Source organism: Myotis yumanensis, unplaced genomic scaffold, assembly GCF_028538775.1.
Source record: "Myotis yumanensis isolate MYYU_CA2020_CCGP unplaced genomic scaffold, mMyoYum1.0.hap1 SCAF_3, whole genome shotgun sequence".
NCBI lineage: Eukaryota > Metazoa > Chordata > Mammalia > Chiroptera > Vespertilionidae > Myotis > Myotis yumanensis.
Genome location: NW_027223754.1, coordinates 145,394,783 through 145,410,306, shown reverse-complemented (window position 1 = coordinate 145,410,306; position 15,524 = coordinate 145,394,783). Strand labels below are relative to the sequence as shown.

Genomic DNA, 15,524 nt, shown 5'->3' with positions numbered 1-15,524 from the left:
TAAACAAGGTTCCAAAAACATGGATGTCATTTGAAAACAAAGCTTTAATCTTATTCTATTTGAATATGCAGGAATGAGTTACTTTATCTATCTCTTACCCTCAAAACTATCATAAAAACTTTCTTCTTTCCAAAAATAAAATATTTCTACAAACAACTTACTCCAAAGCGATCTTGTTCCAGTTTTCGTTTTCCTATTTCTTTACTAGCCACTGCCTTTGCCCGAGCAAACTCTTCTCCATACTTTAGAGTCAAAGCTTTTTTAACTGTAACACGTTGTTGCACTTTGTGAATCTGAAAATAAAGGATAATTCTAAAAATGTAAATGTAAACCATAGAAGAGGAAATAACTTCTTTTTAACACAGCAGGGCATTCAATGGAAAATAAAAATATTCCAATATTATGTCTCAAAGGAGAACATTATTTTATTAAAAATTTGGCCGATAAGAACAAAGTAGGTGGGATCTCAATACCAGATATCAAGCTGTATTACAAAGCCACTGTTCTCAAAACTACCTGGTACTGACAAAAGAACAGACATATAGGTCAATGCAATAGAATAGAGAACCCAGAAATCGACTCAAACCAATATGCTCAATTAGTATTTGACAAAGGAGGCAAGAACATACAATGGAGTCAAGACAGTCTCTTCAATAAATGGTGTTGGGAAAATTGGACAGATACATGCAAAAGGATGAAACTAGACCACCAACTTACACCATACACAAAAATAAACTCAAGGAAAACAACCAAGATGGCAGCATAGGTAAACACCAGAAATTGCTGCCTCACACAACCACTTCAAAAATACAACTAAAAGACAAAACGGACTTCATCCAGAACCACAGGAAGGCTGGCTGAGTGGAAATTCTACAACTAGGAGGAAAGAGAAAAGGACACTGAGACACAGAGGAGGTGTGGAAGTAAAGTGTAGAGGTACAGAGGCACGCGTGGAAAGGGCTGGCAACTGAGGACACGGTTGTCTTTTTCAATCAGGAGGGAGTCTCAAGCTCCTGACTGCTCTGAACTCCAGTTCCGGGCGCGTCTCTGGGGACCCAGACTCATACGGGGAGAAACTGGACTGTCTGGCAGCAGGAGGAACTCGAGGGTGGCTTTCTCTCAGAGGTGCTTGCAGCAATTACCGGGACACTGAGAGGCAGGGCCTCTTAGGGTAGGACTGAGGAGCAGCCATAGCTGGTTGCTCCGCCCTGTTGATCCCCTGAGACCCCGCCCCACCCAAGCTGTGCACAGAGGATTTTGCATATGAAAGGCCTGGCCCTTTGCAACCTGAAAATTACCTAACAAACTGCAGCTGGGTCAGAGAGACCCAGAACTTCCAAAAGAAGGACCAAGGCCCCACAGCAGCTTGCATTGCTTCACAGCTGGGCCTCATCTGGGCACCTCCAAACCCCAAACAAAGAAGAGGAATCTGCAGGTCTCTCCATAGCTCCTGCTGGGTAGCCTCAGGCAGAGGCTAAATTAGCACCTCCTTAGAGATCCAAGAGCCAGTGTACCCAGTGGTCAGAGTGGGACCATCCAGATTACAACTCCTCAGATCCATAAGGGACACACTCAGGGGGCAGACTCAGTGAGCACCAAAGCCCCACTGAAGTAAGTCTTGCCCCAGAAGGGTGTCTCCAGAACAGAAGTTCTCCCACTGCAGACACAGCCGATTCTCACAGCCAGTTGGCCTGGTGTTCAATTCCTCCCAGTGATAACCAAAACAATCAAGGCTTAACTACAAAAAGACTGTGCACAAAGCTCACAAAGGGGTGCACCAAGAGTGTCCACCTCAGGTAATTGGGGAAGCTGAGCCACTGGGCCCTATAGGACACCTAGCACACAAAGCCACTCTATCAACACAGGGAAGCAGCCATAATGTGAAGACAAAGAAACAGGTCACAAATGACAGAAATGGAGGAAAGCAAACTACTGGATATAGAGTTCAAAACCACGGTTTTAAGGTTTTTCAAGAATTTTCTAGAAAGTGCCGATAAATTTAGTGAGACCCTCGAGGATATGAAAAAGGACCAACCAGAAATTAAGCATACACTGACTGAAATAAAAAATATTATTCAGAGACCCAACAGTAGACGAGAGGATCCCAAGAATCAAGTCAAAGATTTGAAATATGAAGAAGCAAAAAACGCCCAACCGGAAAACCAAAAAGAAAAAAGAATCCAAAATATGAAGATAGTGTAAGGAGCCTCTGGGACAACTTCAAGCATACCAACATCCGAATTATGGGGGAGCCAGAAGAGAGAGAGCAAGATACTGAAAACCTATTTGAAGAAATAATGACAGAAAACTTCCCCTACCTGGTAAAAGAAATAGACTTACAAGTCCAGGATGCTCAGAGAACCCCAAACAAAAGGAATCCAAAGAGGACCACACCAAGACACATCATAATTAAAATGCCAACAGCAAAAGACAAAGAGAATCTTAAAAGCAGCAAGAGAAAAAAAGGTAAAGATACAAATTATGAACAACAAATATATATCTATCAACAAGTGAATCTAAAAATCAAGTGAATAAATAATCTGATGAACAGAATAAACTAGTGAATATAACAGAATCAGGGGCATAGAAAGGGAGTGGACTGACTATTCTTGGGGGGTGGAGGGGAAGGGGTGTGGGGGGTGCGGGAAGAGACTGGACAAAAATCGTACACCTATGGATGAGGACAGTGGGGGGGGAGGTAAGGACAGAGAGTGGGGTGGGAACCGGGTGGAGGAAAGCTATGGGGGGAAAAAAGAGGAACAACTGTAATAATCTGAACAATAAAGAGTAAATTTTTAAAAAAATAAACTCTAAATGGATAAAGGACTTAAATGTAAGACAGGAAACGATAAAAATACTAGAGGAATCCAAAGGCTACAAAATCTCAGACATATGCCGAAGCAATTTCTTCACCGATACAGCTCCTAGGGCATTGGAAACTAAAGAGAAAATAAACAAATGAGACTACATCCAAATAAAAAGCTTCTGCACAGCAAAAGAAACCATCAACAAAACAACAAGAAAGCCCATTGCATGGGAGAACATATTTGCCAATGTTATCACTGATAAGGGTTTAATCTCCAACATTTATAGGAAACTCATACAACTTAACAAAAGGAAGATAAACAATCCAATAAAAAAATGGGCAAAGGATCTAAATAGAAACTTTTCAAAAGAAGACAGAAGGAAGGCCAAGAGACATATGAAAACATCCTCAAAGTCACTAATCATCCGAGAGATGCAAATCAAAACAACAATGTGGTACCATCTCACACCTGTCAGAATGGCTATCATCAACAAATCAACAAACGACAAGTGCTGGAGAGGATGTGGAGAAAAGGGAACCCTCCTGCACTGCTGGTGGGAATGCAGACTGGTGCAGCCACTATGGAAGACAGTATGGAGTTTCCTCAAAAAACTAAAAATGGAACTCCCATTTGACCCAGTGACCCCACTTCTAGGAGTATATCCCAAGAAACCAGAAACACCAATCAGAAAGGATATATGCATCCCTATGTTCATAGCAGCACAATTTACAATAGCGAAGATTTGGAAACAGCCTAAGTGTCCATCAGCAGATGAATGGATTATAAAACTGTGGTACATCTACACAATGGACTACTATGCTGCTGTGAAAAAGAAGGAATTCTTACCATTTGCAACAGCATGGATGGAACTGGAGAGCATTATGCTAAGTGAAATAAGCCAGTCAATGAATGAAAAATACCACATGATCTCACTCATTTATGGATAATAAAGACCATTATAAAATGATGAACAAAAATAGATACAGAGGCAGAGCAGCATGGAACAGACTGTCAAACCACAGCGGGAAGGCCATGGAGGGTTGTGGGGGGTGGGGTAAGAGATCAATCGAAGGACTTGTATGCATGCATATAAGCATAACCAATGGACACAAGACACTGGGGGGTAGGTCAAGGGGAAAAAAAAAAGGAGACATCTGTAATACTCTTTGTAATACTTTAAGCAATAAAACAAAATTTAAAAAAAAATTTGGCCCATAGAAAATGGGTAGTAAACATGAGACTACAATATTTTAATTTAAAAAAAGAACATTACTTGTTCCTGAAGCTTCTTCAAAAACATTTTGTTGGCATTGAGAATTTTCTCTGTTGCTTGAAGCTGTTCTGTAAGTTTGGCAATCTTTGTTTCAGCATTTCGAACAGATTCTTTCTTCTTAGCTTCTTGCTGTACTAGATGCTTTAAAACAGACTCATCTTTCATCAAGAGAATCCTAATTTAAAAGTAACAAAATCCTCATTAATATTTTTCTAAACTAGTGGACTAAACACCATCAGAATGAAAATTACAAAGCAGTAGTTCATTTTTAAATATATATTTATGATATACAGGTGAGAGTTTTAAAAGATTAATATTTTTATACTCATCAATCACACAGGTATTCAAATAGGCAGTTAGATTTTATAAAAGTAACTATAGGTCTTTTTTTAAAAAATCATTTAAAGCTAAGTTAATAATAAATGTTTAATGTTGGATGAATCTGACCCCATTTGACTTCTGAAAAATGAGGACTTAGGCAGAATGTTCTGTTTAACTTCATATATAATGAAGAGATTAACCAAATAACTTGTATGCACATATGCATTACCCATGGACACAGACAATAGGGTGGTTAAGACCAGGGGCATGACAGGAACCATGGTTGGGGGAACATCTGTAATTCTCCCTACAATAAAGATTCAGAAAAATGAAAATAAAAAATAACAAGATTTACATTTTAAAAGCTGGTTAGCAAATTATAAAAACAGGACAGAGAAAGTCTCACCATCTTTACACAGAACCTTATGTTTTTAAACCTGTATTTTTAAATCTAAAAGGGGAACAAGTAGCAGAACAAAGCTCAGAAATGTTGATGTTATCTAAAACCATTTTGCTCTCCATCAATTAATGATATCAGGGTGTTTGGAGTGGAAAAAAAATGTCTATCCATAAAATGATGTAATTATTTCTATCAAGTATATGTTACTGGCCCTCATCACAAGACAAAAATTTTGTAACTACACATGATGATGGATGTTAACTAGACTTACTGTGGTGATCATTTCACAATACATCCAAATATCAAATCAGTACGTACGTTGTACACTTGAAACTGTTACCTGTCAATTATACCCCAATAAAATAAATAACCCCCAAATATGCCAATGTATTCAAATACGTTCTATCATTCAACATATTCAACTTGTGAGGTTTTACACATTCTCAAAATTCTGAAACACCACTTGAACGATACAATAACCTCACAAAACATGCAAGAGGTTTATGATCCTTAACTTTATATTCAGTTTATAATAACACAAGATTTGACCATGTGTCTTATTAGACAAACTAGATGACTATTTCCAACAATCAAGTCCATCTTTAACAATAAAAATATGCCTCTAAAGAAGGTATTTCAAAAATCATGCCAGAAGTTTTAAAGAAAATTCCAAATAAGCCATGTATAAAACTGAAGGGACAAACTCATTTGAAGTCTTGGTATTTTTATTTAAATATTATTACTTTAGGTAAATGTATAATTCACCAAAATGATAATCTTATAAAATTCTACCAAGTATAAAAGAATTTGTAGCCCTAGCTGGTTTGGCTCAGTGGATAGAGCGTCAGCCTGCAAACTGAAGGGTTCCGGGTTTGATTCCAATCAAGGGCACATGCCTGGGTTGTGGGCTCGATCCCCAGTAAGGGGTGTGCAGGAGGCAGCCAATCAATGATTCTCTCTCATCATTGATGTTTCTATCTCTCTCTCACCCTCTCCCTTTCTGATATCAATAAAAAAAATATTAAAAAAAAAAAAGAATTTGTAATCATATAGTGTTCTTAGTGTTAACATATACCACAAAAAGATATCCCTCTAACATATGAGAATTAGATACATGCAGTATTTAATCAGATAATGAGGCTCACCTATGTTTTTTAAGTTTTGCTTCTGCATCTGAAACCTGCTTAGTAACCATTGCTATTCTGCCAATCCCATCAATTTCCACATCAGAGTTTGCTGGAGATGATGAACTTGTCTTCATCTGATCTGGTTTAATCAAACGCTGTTTTTCCCGACTAAAATAATAAAGACAGGTGAATTATACCAAAGAATAAATGGAAATTATTTTTCTTTAGAGATGTATTCTATTTCATAATATAAACTAAAAAGTATTAGTCATGTTGACTAATAACAATGATGACCAATATTCATGACCCAAGATGGTTTTCAAAGTGGAGAGTGTAGCTCTCCTTTATATTAGCTTTTATCTTTTTCTCTAAGTTGTTGATCTCAGTGTATCACTGTAGTCAAGTCTACAGATGATCATCTGGCTCCCCCTCCTGTGTGAGTTGTAAAAAATATTAACTCTGCATCTTGAATAAAACCACGCACTATTCATTTCCCAATGCCAATAAACTGTATACAGACTTAGTTAACAAAACAACACATATCTTTAAAGCTAATTACATAAAATGCCACTTACTTGGCAATCTCTTCCTTTAACAATCGATATTCAATCTTCTTTTCTTCAGGCAAAGATTCAGGTGTTCGCATGGGATCATTTTCTTTTTCAGATTTTGGAGGTACCTTCGGTTTTGAAGCTTGCTAGAAAACATTTGAAGTCAACCAAATCAACAACTTTCACGTATTTCATACTAAGATATATATTTTACATTGCAACCTAGTGTGCATTTGTATTTATATATTAAGAAATAATTGACTATCTTCACTATTTTCTATTCCTTTTTTAAATTAAATTTATTGGGGTAATATTGGTTAATAACATACAATTTCCAGATATACAACATTATAATTCAACATGTGCATACTCTATTGGGTGCTCACAACCCAAAGTCTAGTTCCCTTCCATTATCATATATATTTGACCCTTTTTACTCACTTCTCCCTCCCCTAGCAGCTTGTTAACCACCAAACAAATCATATTATATACTAAGTAATCAAGACCTAAAGTTTGAAAATGATTTAACTATATCCTATCTAAACAACTGCTGCAGTAAGAATAAGGATAAAAGTTGCACTTAGATTATACCCTTCAATAAAAACTGTTTTCTGGTAATGTAACACAATTTCAAAACAGTACATTTTCTTAGTACAGAAGACAATTATCCACTATTCTGAAAACAGGACTAGTCAAGTGGAAATAAAAATAAAGGGGATCAATAGCCAAATCTATCTAAATGTATACATGCTTCATTATCTACACTAATAAAAGAGAAACATGGTAATTGGCGTACGACCGCTACCCTTCCCATTGGCTAATCAGCATATCCTTATGCAAATTAACTGTCAGCCAAGATGGCGGCCGGCAGCCAGGCAGCTGGAAGAGAACATGAGGCTTGCTTGCTGCAGTGACTGCAAACTCCAACGTTCCCCGCCTCACTTGCCGGCCTCTGAGCTGGCAGTTTGAAACATTCTAACAAATATAGGCCAGGATCTCAGAGCTGAAGTTATACATTGTTTCAATTATAGGACCGAAACAAACCAGATACCTGCTCTCAGAGCTAGAGCCAGAGCTAAAGCTGGCCCAGAATAAAATAAAAAAAAGGAGCCGTTGGGAGCTTCAATCAACAACTGCCAGCCTGAAAGAAGCCCTCAGCCCCTCACCCAGACTGGCCAGGCACCCCAGTGGGGACCCCCACCCTGATCCAGGACACCCTTCAGGGCAAACCAGCCGGCCCCCAGGCCTCTAGCCTATATAGTAAAAGGGTAATATGCCTCCCAGCACCGGGATCAGCGGAGCTGCGAGGCCTCCTGGCACCGGATCAGCATGACGGGGGGCAGCGCCCAAACCCCCTGATCGGCCCTGCTCTGTGTGTGACAGGGTGCGGCGCCCCAACGCCCCCCCCCCCCCCGACGGGCCCTGCTCTGTGTGTGACAGGGTAGAGCCATAACCTCCCCATCGGCCCTGCCCTGAGTGTGACAGTGGCTACGCCCCAACCCCCTGATCGGCCCTGCTCTGTGTGTGACAGGGTGCGGCGCCCCAACTCCCACCCCCCCACGGGCCCTGCTCCGTGTGTGACAGGGTGTGGCGCCCCAACTCCCCGCCCCACAGGCCCTGCTCTGTGTGTGACAGGGTAGAACCATAACCTCCCCATCGGCCCTGCCCTGAGTGTGAGAGTGGTGGCGCCCCAACCCCCTGATCGGCCCTGCTCTGTGGGTGATAGAGGGCGGCGTCCCAACTCCCTGATCCGCCCTGCTGTGTGACAGGGGGCGGTGCCCCAACTCCCATATCGGCCCTACTCTGTGAGTGACAGAGGGGAGCTCCTCAACGCCCTGATGGTCCCTGCTCTGTGTGTGACAGGGGGGAGCTCCCCAACCCCCTGATGGGCCCTGCTCTGTGGGTGATAGTGTACGGAGCCCCAACCCCCCTGATGGGCCCTGCACTGTGCATGACAGGGGGCAGCGCCCCAACCCTCTGATCCGCCCTGCTCTGTGTGTGACAGGGGGCGGTGCCCCAACTCCCCTATTGGCCCTACTCTGTGAGTGAGAGGGGGGAGCTCCTCAACCCCCTGTTGGGCCCTGCTCTGTGACAGGGGGCGGCGCCCCAACTCCCCAATCGGCCCTGCTCTGAGCCCGACCAGGGGCTGCACCCAGGGATTGGGCCTGCCCTCTGCCACCCGGGAGCAGGCCTAAGCCAGCAGGTCATTATCTCCCGAGGGGTCCCAGACTGAGAGAGGGCACAGGATGGGCTGAGGAACCCCCTTTCCCCCCGAGTGCACAAATTTTTGTGCACCGGGCCTCTAGTCTATATAATAAAAGCCTAAGTGACTGTTATGGCAGAACAACCAGAACGATCGGTCAATATGATGCACACTGACCACTAGGGGGCAGACGCTCAATACAGGAGCTGCCCCCTGGTGGTCAGTGCGCTCCCACAGGGATAGCACTGCTCAGCCAGAAACCTGGCTCATGGCTGGCAAGCAGAGCGGCGGAGGCGGTGCTAAGGAGCAGTGAGCAGGCAGGCAGTAAGGAGCGAGGGGTCCCGGAATGCAAGAGGGATGTCCAACTGCAGGCTTAGGGGAGTGGGCCTAAGCTGGCAGCGGACATCCCCTGAGGGGTCTTGGACTACAAAGGGCACAAGCTGAGTTGAGGCCCCCCCCCCCCCCCAAACAGTGCATGAATTTCAGGCACCGGGCCTCTAGTCTATAATAAAAGCGTAATATGCTAATTAGACCAGACAGCCGAATGACCTTCCGGACGAAACTGGTGCTACGAGGGCTGAGGCAAGCCACCGTGGCTGCGAGGGCTGAGGCCCTTGCACGCATCTCATGCATCGGGCCTCTAGTATTATATAAAGTCCTAACAAAATATATCCACAAATTAATATATTAAAAATCAATGCCTCGCCCTAACTGGTTTGGCTCAGTGGATAGAGCGTAGGCCTGCGGACTCAAGGGTCCCAGGTTCAATTCTGGTCAAGGGCATGTACCTTGGTTGCGGGCACAGCCCCAGCAGGGAGTGTGCAGGAGGCAGCTGATTGATGTCTCTCTCACATCGATGTTTCTAACTCTCTATCCCTCTCCCTTCCTCTCTGTAAAAAAAAAAAAAAAATCAATAAAATATATTTAAAGAAAAAAAAAATCAATGCCTCTATCAGCCGTGGGCAAACTACGGCCCATTTGAAATGAATAAAACTAAAAAAAAAAAAAAAAAAAAAAAAAAAAAAAAGACCGTACCCTTTTATGTAATGATGTTTACTTTGAATTTATATTAGTTCACACAAACACTCCATCCATGCTTTTGCTCCGGCCCTCCGGTCCAGTTTAAGAACCCATTGTGGCCCTCGAGTCAAAAAGTTTGCCCACCCCTGACTAGGAGGTATAATTTTCAGGGGAAGCGGGGGAAATAAACTTTAATGATTGTCAATAAATTATCTTTCTTTTTATCTTTCATTATTGCACTCACCTCAGCAGTTCGTCTTGCTTCTTTGATCATGGACTCCAATCCACCAAAAACACTATTTGTTGATTTGGAAGCCTCTCCATCAGATTCACTGTCATCTGAATCATTCAGTGTTACAACCACTGATTTATGCTTTGGAAGCTGCAAAGACAATATATTTGCTACCCTTGATGACAAAAGTATCTCTATCCTATTTGTGGCTCTACCACAATTAGCTGCGTGGCCTTGAACAAGTCATTTAACCTCTTCAAATTTCAATCCATAAAAATAATGGGTTCCAAGTAGACAGTCTATGGTTCCTTCTAGTTACACTGCATAACTGACTTTGTCCCACTCTAGTAATACTGGTTACCTGCCAAAAACATACAATATTCTATATTCTTTAAGAACACTACTATGATCACCTTCTTCATTAAGTTTTATTTTCTCCACTTTCTATAAAGAACCATAATGCCATCTTTAAATTAACTCTTACAACCAAGATAAAAATTAATAATTCTAAATAATTATTTTAAAAACATCTTGGCTTTTGCATTTATAATGTAGAGGGTAAGTGACTAACGTTGGTTTACCTAACGGAGGCAAGATTGCATTTTAGCTTTGCCCCATTTATTTTACATAAAAGCCATTAGAAAACAAGGCAGAAAAAACTGTCATTTCCATCTCCTTAATAAACATCATAAATTCTTACATTACAGTACAGTCATTAATTGGAAAAATATGAACAAAGTATAAAGACAGGAAAAATAAAAATATACAATTTGCTAAAATTAACTGTAAAATAGACAGAAATCCTGAATGGACCAATGTATATAGAAAAAAAACTGAGGAAAGCATACCACTCTGATGAAAATAATGCTTCCCCCATAACATTATCATAAACTCTACCATTTTTCAAGTGAAGATGAACCCACTTCATTATTAATACATAAAAAAATAAATTTGTATTTACATTTGGCTTCATACGTGTATATAAATAAACAAGGAGGGAACAAGACAGTGAAACTGCATACAAATTTCTCACAGGCTGTTTGAATAACAGTAGGATTAAATATTTTGTTTGTTTTTTTTACCGAGATCACAGTTCGTGGAAGACGAGGTCCTCTGTGAAACTTTGGGTTCTGTATCCTAGGCTGAGATACTGTATTAATACTGACTATTGACAGATTGCTTCTTGGCACAGGCTGTGAATTGTTCAGAGCTGGAGGTGAAGGTGGGTCACTATTACTGGATGTTTCCTAAATTGGAAAGAGACAGATATGAAACACTAAAAAAAAAAAAAAAAAAAAAAAAAATTTCTGTTGTCTTTAAAAATCTTGAGCAAATTAGTGCCCACTTATCCCTACTTTATACAAACACAATGAATTCCAAATAACAAGAGAAGGGTAGGGCTTCCTAAAACTTAAGCTCATGAGCACCACCTAGCGGTTCAGGTATCTAAATTACCTCTGGCTTAAAAGCTCTTTTATTTGCTAGAGATTTAAGTAGTTCTTCTCGAAGCAGCATTTCTTCCTCCTCTTCCTCATCTGCAAAAGGTGGTTTTGGAGGCTGTTCTGGATCTTCAGGTGGAAGAGGTGGTAAAGGTGGTACAGGAGGTAGAGGTTCAAGAGAAACACACAATCCTTCCACATAAGGCTGGCTCAAAAGTGGCAAAGACTAGTTATTTTTTTTTTAAAAAAAAGAAGAAATAATAATTACCATGCAAATCATACCAATTCCAAATGTTTATCTGTGAAGCATCATTAAATTAGAAAAAGGTAAGCTTTAGGTTATTATTTAACTATAAGTGTAAGTATTTATAAATCTCAAAAACTATCCATGAATTCAATATTCAGCCATGAAAAGTTTAATTTTTGCAATAAAAATAAAATCAATATTTGAACTTTAAGATAATTATACAAACTCTTACATTCATATTCTTATCTTTATTTAGCAATATAAAGAATAAAAATTTTATAAGGTCTATCCCTCTAGATAACTACCTGAAAGCAAGTAGAGATACTGAAAAACCATGATATTTAAATAAAAATAAAAAATTAGGAACCAGGAATTCTCGAAAATACATAGTACAGAGTATCTTAAGAAATAAGCTCCAAGCACTGGCCAGTTGCTCAATGGTTAGAGCATCTGCCTGCAGACCTAAGAGTCTCAGGTTCCATTCCAGGTCAAGGGCACAACCTGGGTTGCAGGTTCAATCCCCAGCCCCAGTCAGGGCACGTGCAGGAGGCAACCAATTGAGGTGTCTCTCATCCCATCAATATCTGTCTGTCTCTCTCTTTCTCCCCCCCACCCCTTTCCTTTCCACTCTCTAAAAATCAATAATATCAATGGAAAAAATATCCTTGGGTGATGTTAACAAAAGAAAAAAAGAGAGAGAGAAAGAAAAAAGAAACAAGTGCCAGGAAGATTCCCCACTACCCGCTTAAATCCTTGTGAAATGGCCTGTTAGAGAGTATCTATAAAAAAAACTAATTTTCCCAATTTACTGAGTTTAAATATATTTTTGCTTCAAATACCTTCCAGTATTACTCTTGGCATTTAAAATAGTTCAAGGAAGAAAGAAAAATGTTTTCTCTCTCACTCTGTGCTCTATATTTCCCTCACTTTATACTTCCTAGGAGGACACCAGATGTCTACCTAGGAACTCTGAAATGGCAAAATTCCCTCTAACCTACGGACAAAGATTCAGTTTGGTCTCTAGGATCTCTCAGTCTAGAAATAAACTTTGACTTTGTGATTTCTCCACATTCTTTTCATTTTTTCTTTTGAAAAAAATCTACCAAATGTATAGCCTGCCAATGAATAATCAACTGCTTAGTCCATAGATTTCATAGCTATTAATTTTGATAAACAATTCTGATTTTTTTAAAAGCTCTCTTCAAACCTAATCATTCATTAATTACATGCCAGTTTTCAAACAAATTAGAAATGACACAAAGCAACAAAATGTTTTTAGAACTATTATCAATTCTCACTTACAGTAACCTGAGGTGGTGGAGGCAAAGAAATAGATGGTGCTGAAGAAAAATATCCCACTGTACATTCAGCAAAGAATGGTTGTTGCACCGGTGAAGGAGCTGAAAAAATTTTTTTAAGAGTTTAATAACAGAAATACCTCTACATGAATAATTTAAATTTATGTACATTTGTAGAAATTCAAATGCATCTAGGTAGAGTACAAATTAGACTTTCTTAATCTCTAATAAAATCTTTAATTATCAAGAGACCACTTCCACCTATTTAAAATTTTCCTTACATCACCATAAAGTTAGCCTTTCACTTTGTTCTAATTTTCAGCTAATGATGATAACAGGGAATAGAGCAGGAAGGGCTAAAAACATATATTTTTTTTACAAATATACTTTTTAAGGAATAAAACAAAAAATTCCCCAAACTGCCAAAGTGCCCGAACTAAAGGAAAACAGTGATGTGGTGACTCCATTCTTCCCTTCATGTCGATCAAAGAAAGTGAAATTGAGTAAGTTGTGTAGAAAGCAAATGGGACTAGAAATGAATTGCCTACTGCGTTTAATCAATAAAGTACACATTAATAATTCTGAAATAATTACTGATGCTTCCCAGTTAAATTATTAGCATTTCTTCTTTCTTAGCAGATAAAAATAAGGAAGTGGTTTCTTAAGACTCAATATAATATTGCAGATTCAAACTGCTCTTGCTACCCAGTAACCTTAGAGAAAAACTAATGTTTCTTTTTTGTCCCAGTTGTCTCACAAGTCAATATAGACATTACCCACATGACTTCTATGGGGTTGATTTGTGGCCCACTGGAATATACACTGGCCTTTAGAACATTTTACTTCTTAAAAATATCTATAATGAATTTAATTCTTTTTTACAAAAATTTTTAAACGTACAGATCATAACATTATTTTATGGGAATACAGAGTATTAATAATATCGTCAACACTTGGGAATTACTATGAATCATCTCTAAGAACCTAGAAATAAGAAAATGAAAGATTGACCAGAGAGAGTTAAATTATGAAATCAAAACATATCATGTAAGATTATCAAACATGAGCCTAAAAACAATAAACATTACCCAAATCAGACTTGGCCTTGTCTCTGGTCTAGACACACTAAAAGTAGGATTCTAGCTTGAACTATACCGATCATAAGATCTTATTTAAGTAAGTATTCCAGCTCTAAATGCCAAATGTATTCAGTTGTCTGCTTCAGTTTTATGTGTTTTAATTAGTGAGAATAGCTATCTCACAGCCCATCACCCCTGAATATCAACTAAAGCAAGTCTCTAGCTCTCCAGGTTAGAGTCACATCTTAGAATATGTAATCTATTTGAGGTACAGCCCTGACCAGTTCTAACTAGTCTTTCCTGAGATGCCACTAGTATCACCGTCCATCTCCTAATTCCTACAAAGTATCATCATGGGAAGGAGGAAGAAGGAAGCCTAAAAGCAAGTTAGATCCTTTTGAATAAAATTCAAAATATCTTGGATATAAAGATACTTAAGATCAAAGGTTTGTTCACATTTTTTGTGTGTTTTTTTCATAAAGCAGTATTCTCATCTGTTTTTAAAATCTTCACTTTTTGGACCAAAGAGTTAAGAGTTTGAACACTGTCTTTCTATTTAAATGCTATCCGGAAGAAACAATGGGAAATAAAGGTTAATATTACACATTTGAAATTTGCTATCAAAGTATTTACAACACCAAATAATGCCTATGGTTGAACAATCCACTAACAAATCTCACGTTCATTACATTTCTTTCAAGGTTTGGGGCAGTTTCATGACCATTTTCTATTTAATAATTATGAATATGCAAATGTATTAAGAGTTTTAGCTCATACCTGGAGAACTGGTTTCACTATCTGTATCCATAGCAACTTCTTCATAGTTATCATATTGATAAATGCCTCCTCCACTATCAGTTGGTTGCTTATCTAAGGATCGTCTCAAGTCGGGATCTGAAGACTAATTACACAAGGTATTTAGTTTCACAGCATTTTCTTAGTCTATTCTTAGACTAGAAATTATAAAACAATTAGTAGTTATTTTCTAGGAAACAGTATCAAAACTCATGGTGCTCCAGTTAGAGCTTCCTATCACATCTTATTTGGGAAATTCATTGTACATGACAGGTAGTTGATAACTGTCAGATAAAAAAAATGGAAACTATCAGGGACTATCTACACAGATGAAATCCTCCATAGTCAGCTGAGCTACTCATTACCTATCCTATATAATAAAAGGCTAACATGCAAATCAACCAAACGGCAGAACAACCAGTTGCTATGACACACACTGACCACCAGGGGGCAGACAACGCAGGAGCTGGCCCCTAGTGGTCAGTGCGCTCCCACCGGGGGAGCGCTGCTCATCCAGAAGCTGGGCTCACGGTTGGTGAGTGCAGCAGCAGTGGCAGGAGCCTCTCCTGCCTCCACAGCAGCGCTAAGGATGTCCAACTGATGGCTTAGGCCAGAGGTGGGCAACCCCTGGCACACATGCCAAACATGGCACGCCAGTAACTTTTGCTGGCACGCGAAACCCTCTCTTATAATCTTCCATTTATAATTGTGAATCTTTGTTCTCAGTGATGA

The 15,524-nt window shown here is 39.4% G+C and overlaps 1 protein-coding gene across 1 annotated transcript in view; it reads right to left on the bottom strand.

Annotated features, from left to right (window-relative positions):
• The window catches only part of ZFC3H1 (zinc finger C3H1-type containing), a 66,621-nt gene that overhangs the window by 26,394 nt on the left and 24,703 nt on the right, over nucleotides 1-15,524 (bottom strand). Inside the window, exons 6-14 of the mRNA XM_070409721.1 lie at nucleotides 14,775-14,898; nucleotides 12,923-13,020; nucleotides 11,390-11,599; nucleotides 11,017-11,181; nucleotides 9,947-10,084; nucleotides 6,504-6,625; nucleotides 5,947-6,096; nucleotides 4,081-4,255; nucleotides 162-293 (exon numbers count right to left, since the gene is read on the bottom strand). Coding sequence (XP_070265822.1) covers nucleotides 162-293; nucleotides 4,081-4,255; nucleotides 5,947-6,096; nucleotides 6,504-6,625; nucleotides 9,947-10,084; nucleotides 11,017-11,181; nucleotides 11,390-11,599; nucleotides 12,923-13,020; nucleotides 14,775-14,898 — 1,314 coding nt within the window. The remainder of the gene's footprint in view (nucleotides 1-161; nucleotides 294-4,080; nucleotides 4,256-5,946; nucleotides 6,097-6,503; nucleotides 6,626-9,946; nucleotides 10,085-11,016; nucleotides 11,182-11,389; nucleotides 11,600-12,922; nucleotides 13,021-14,774; nucleotides 14,899-15,524) is intronic.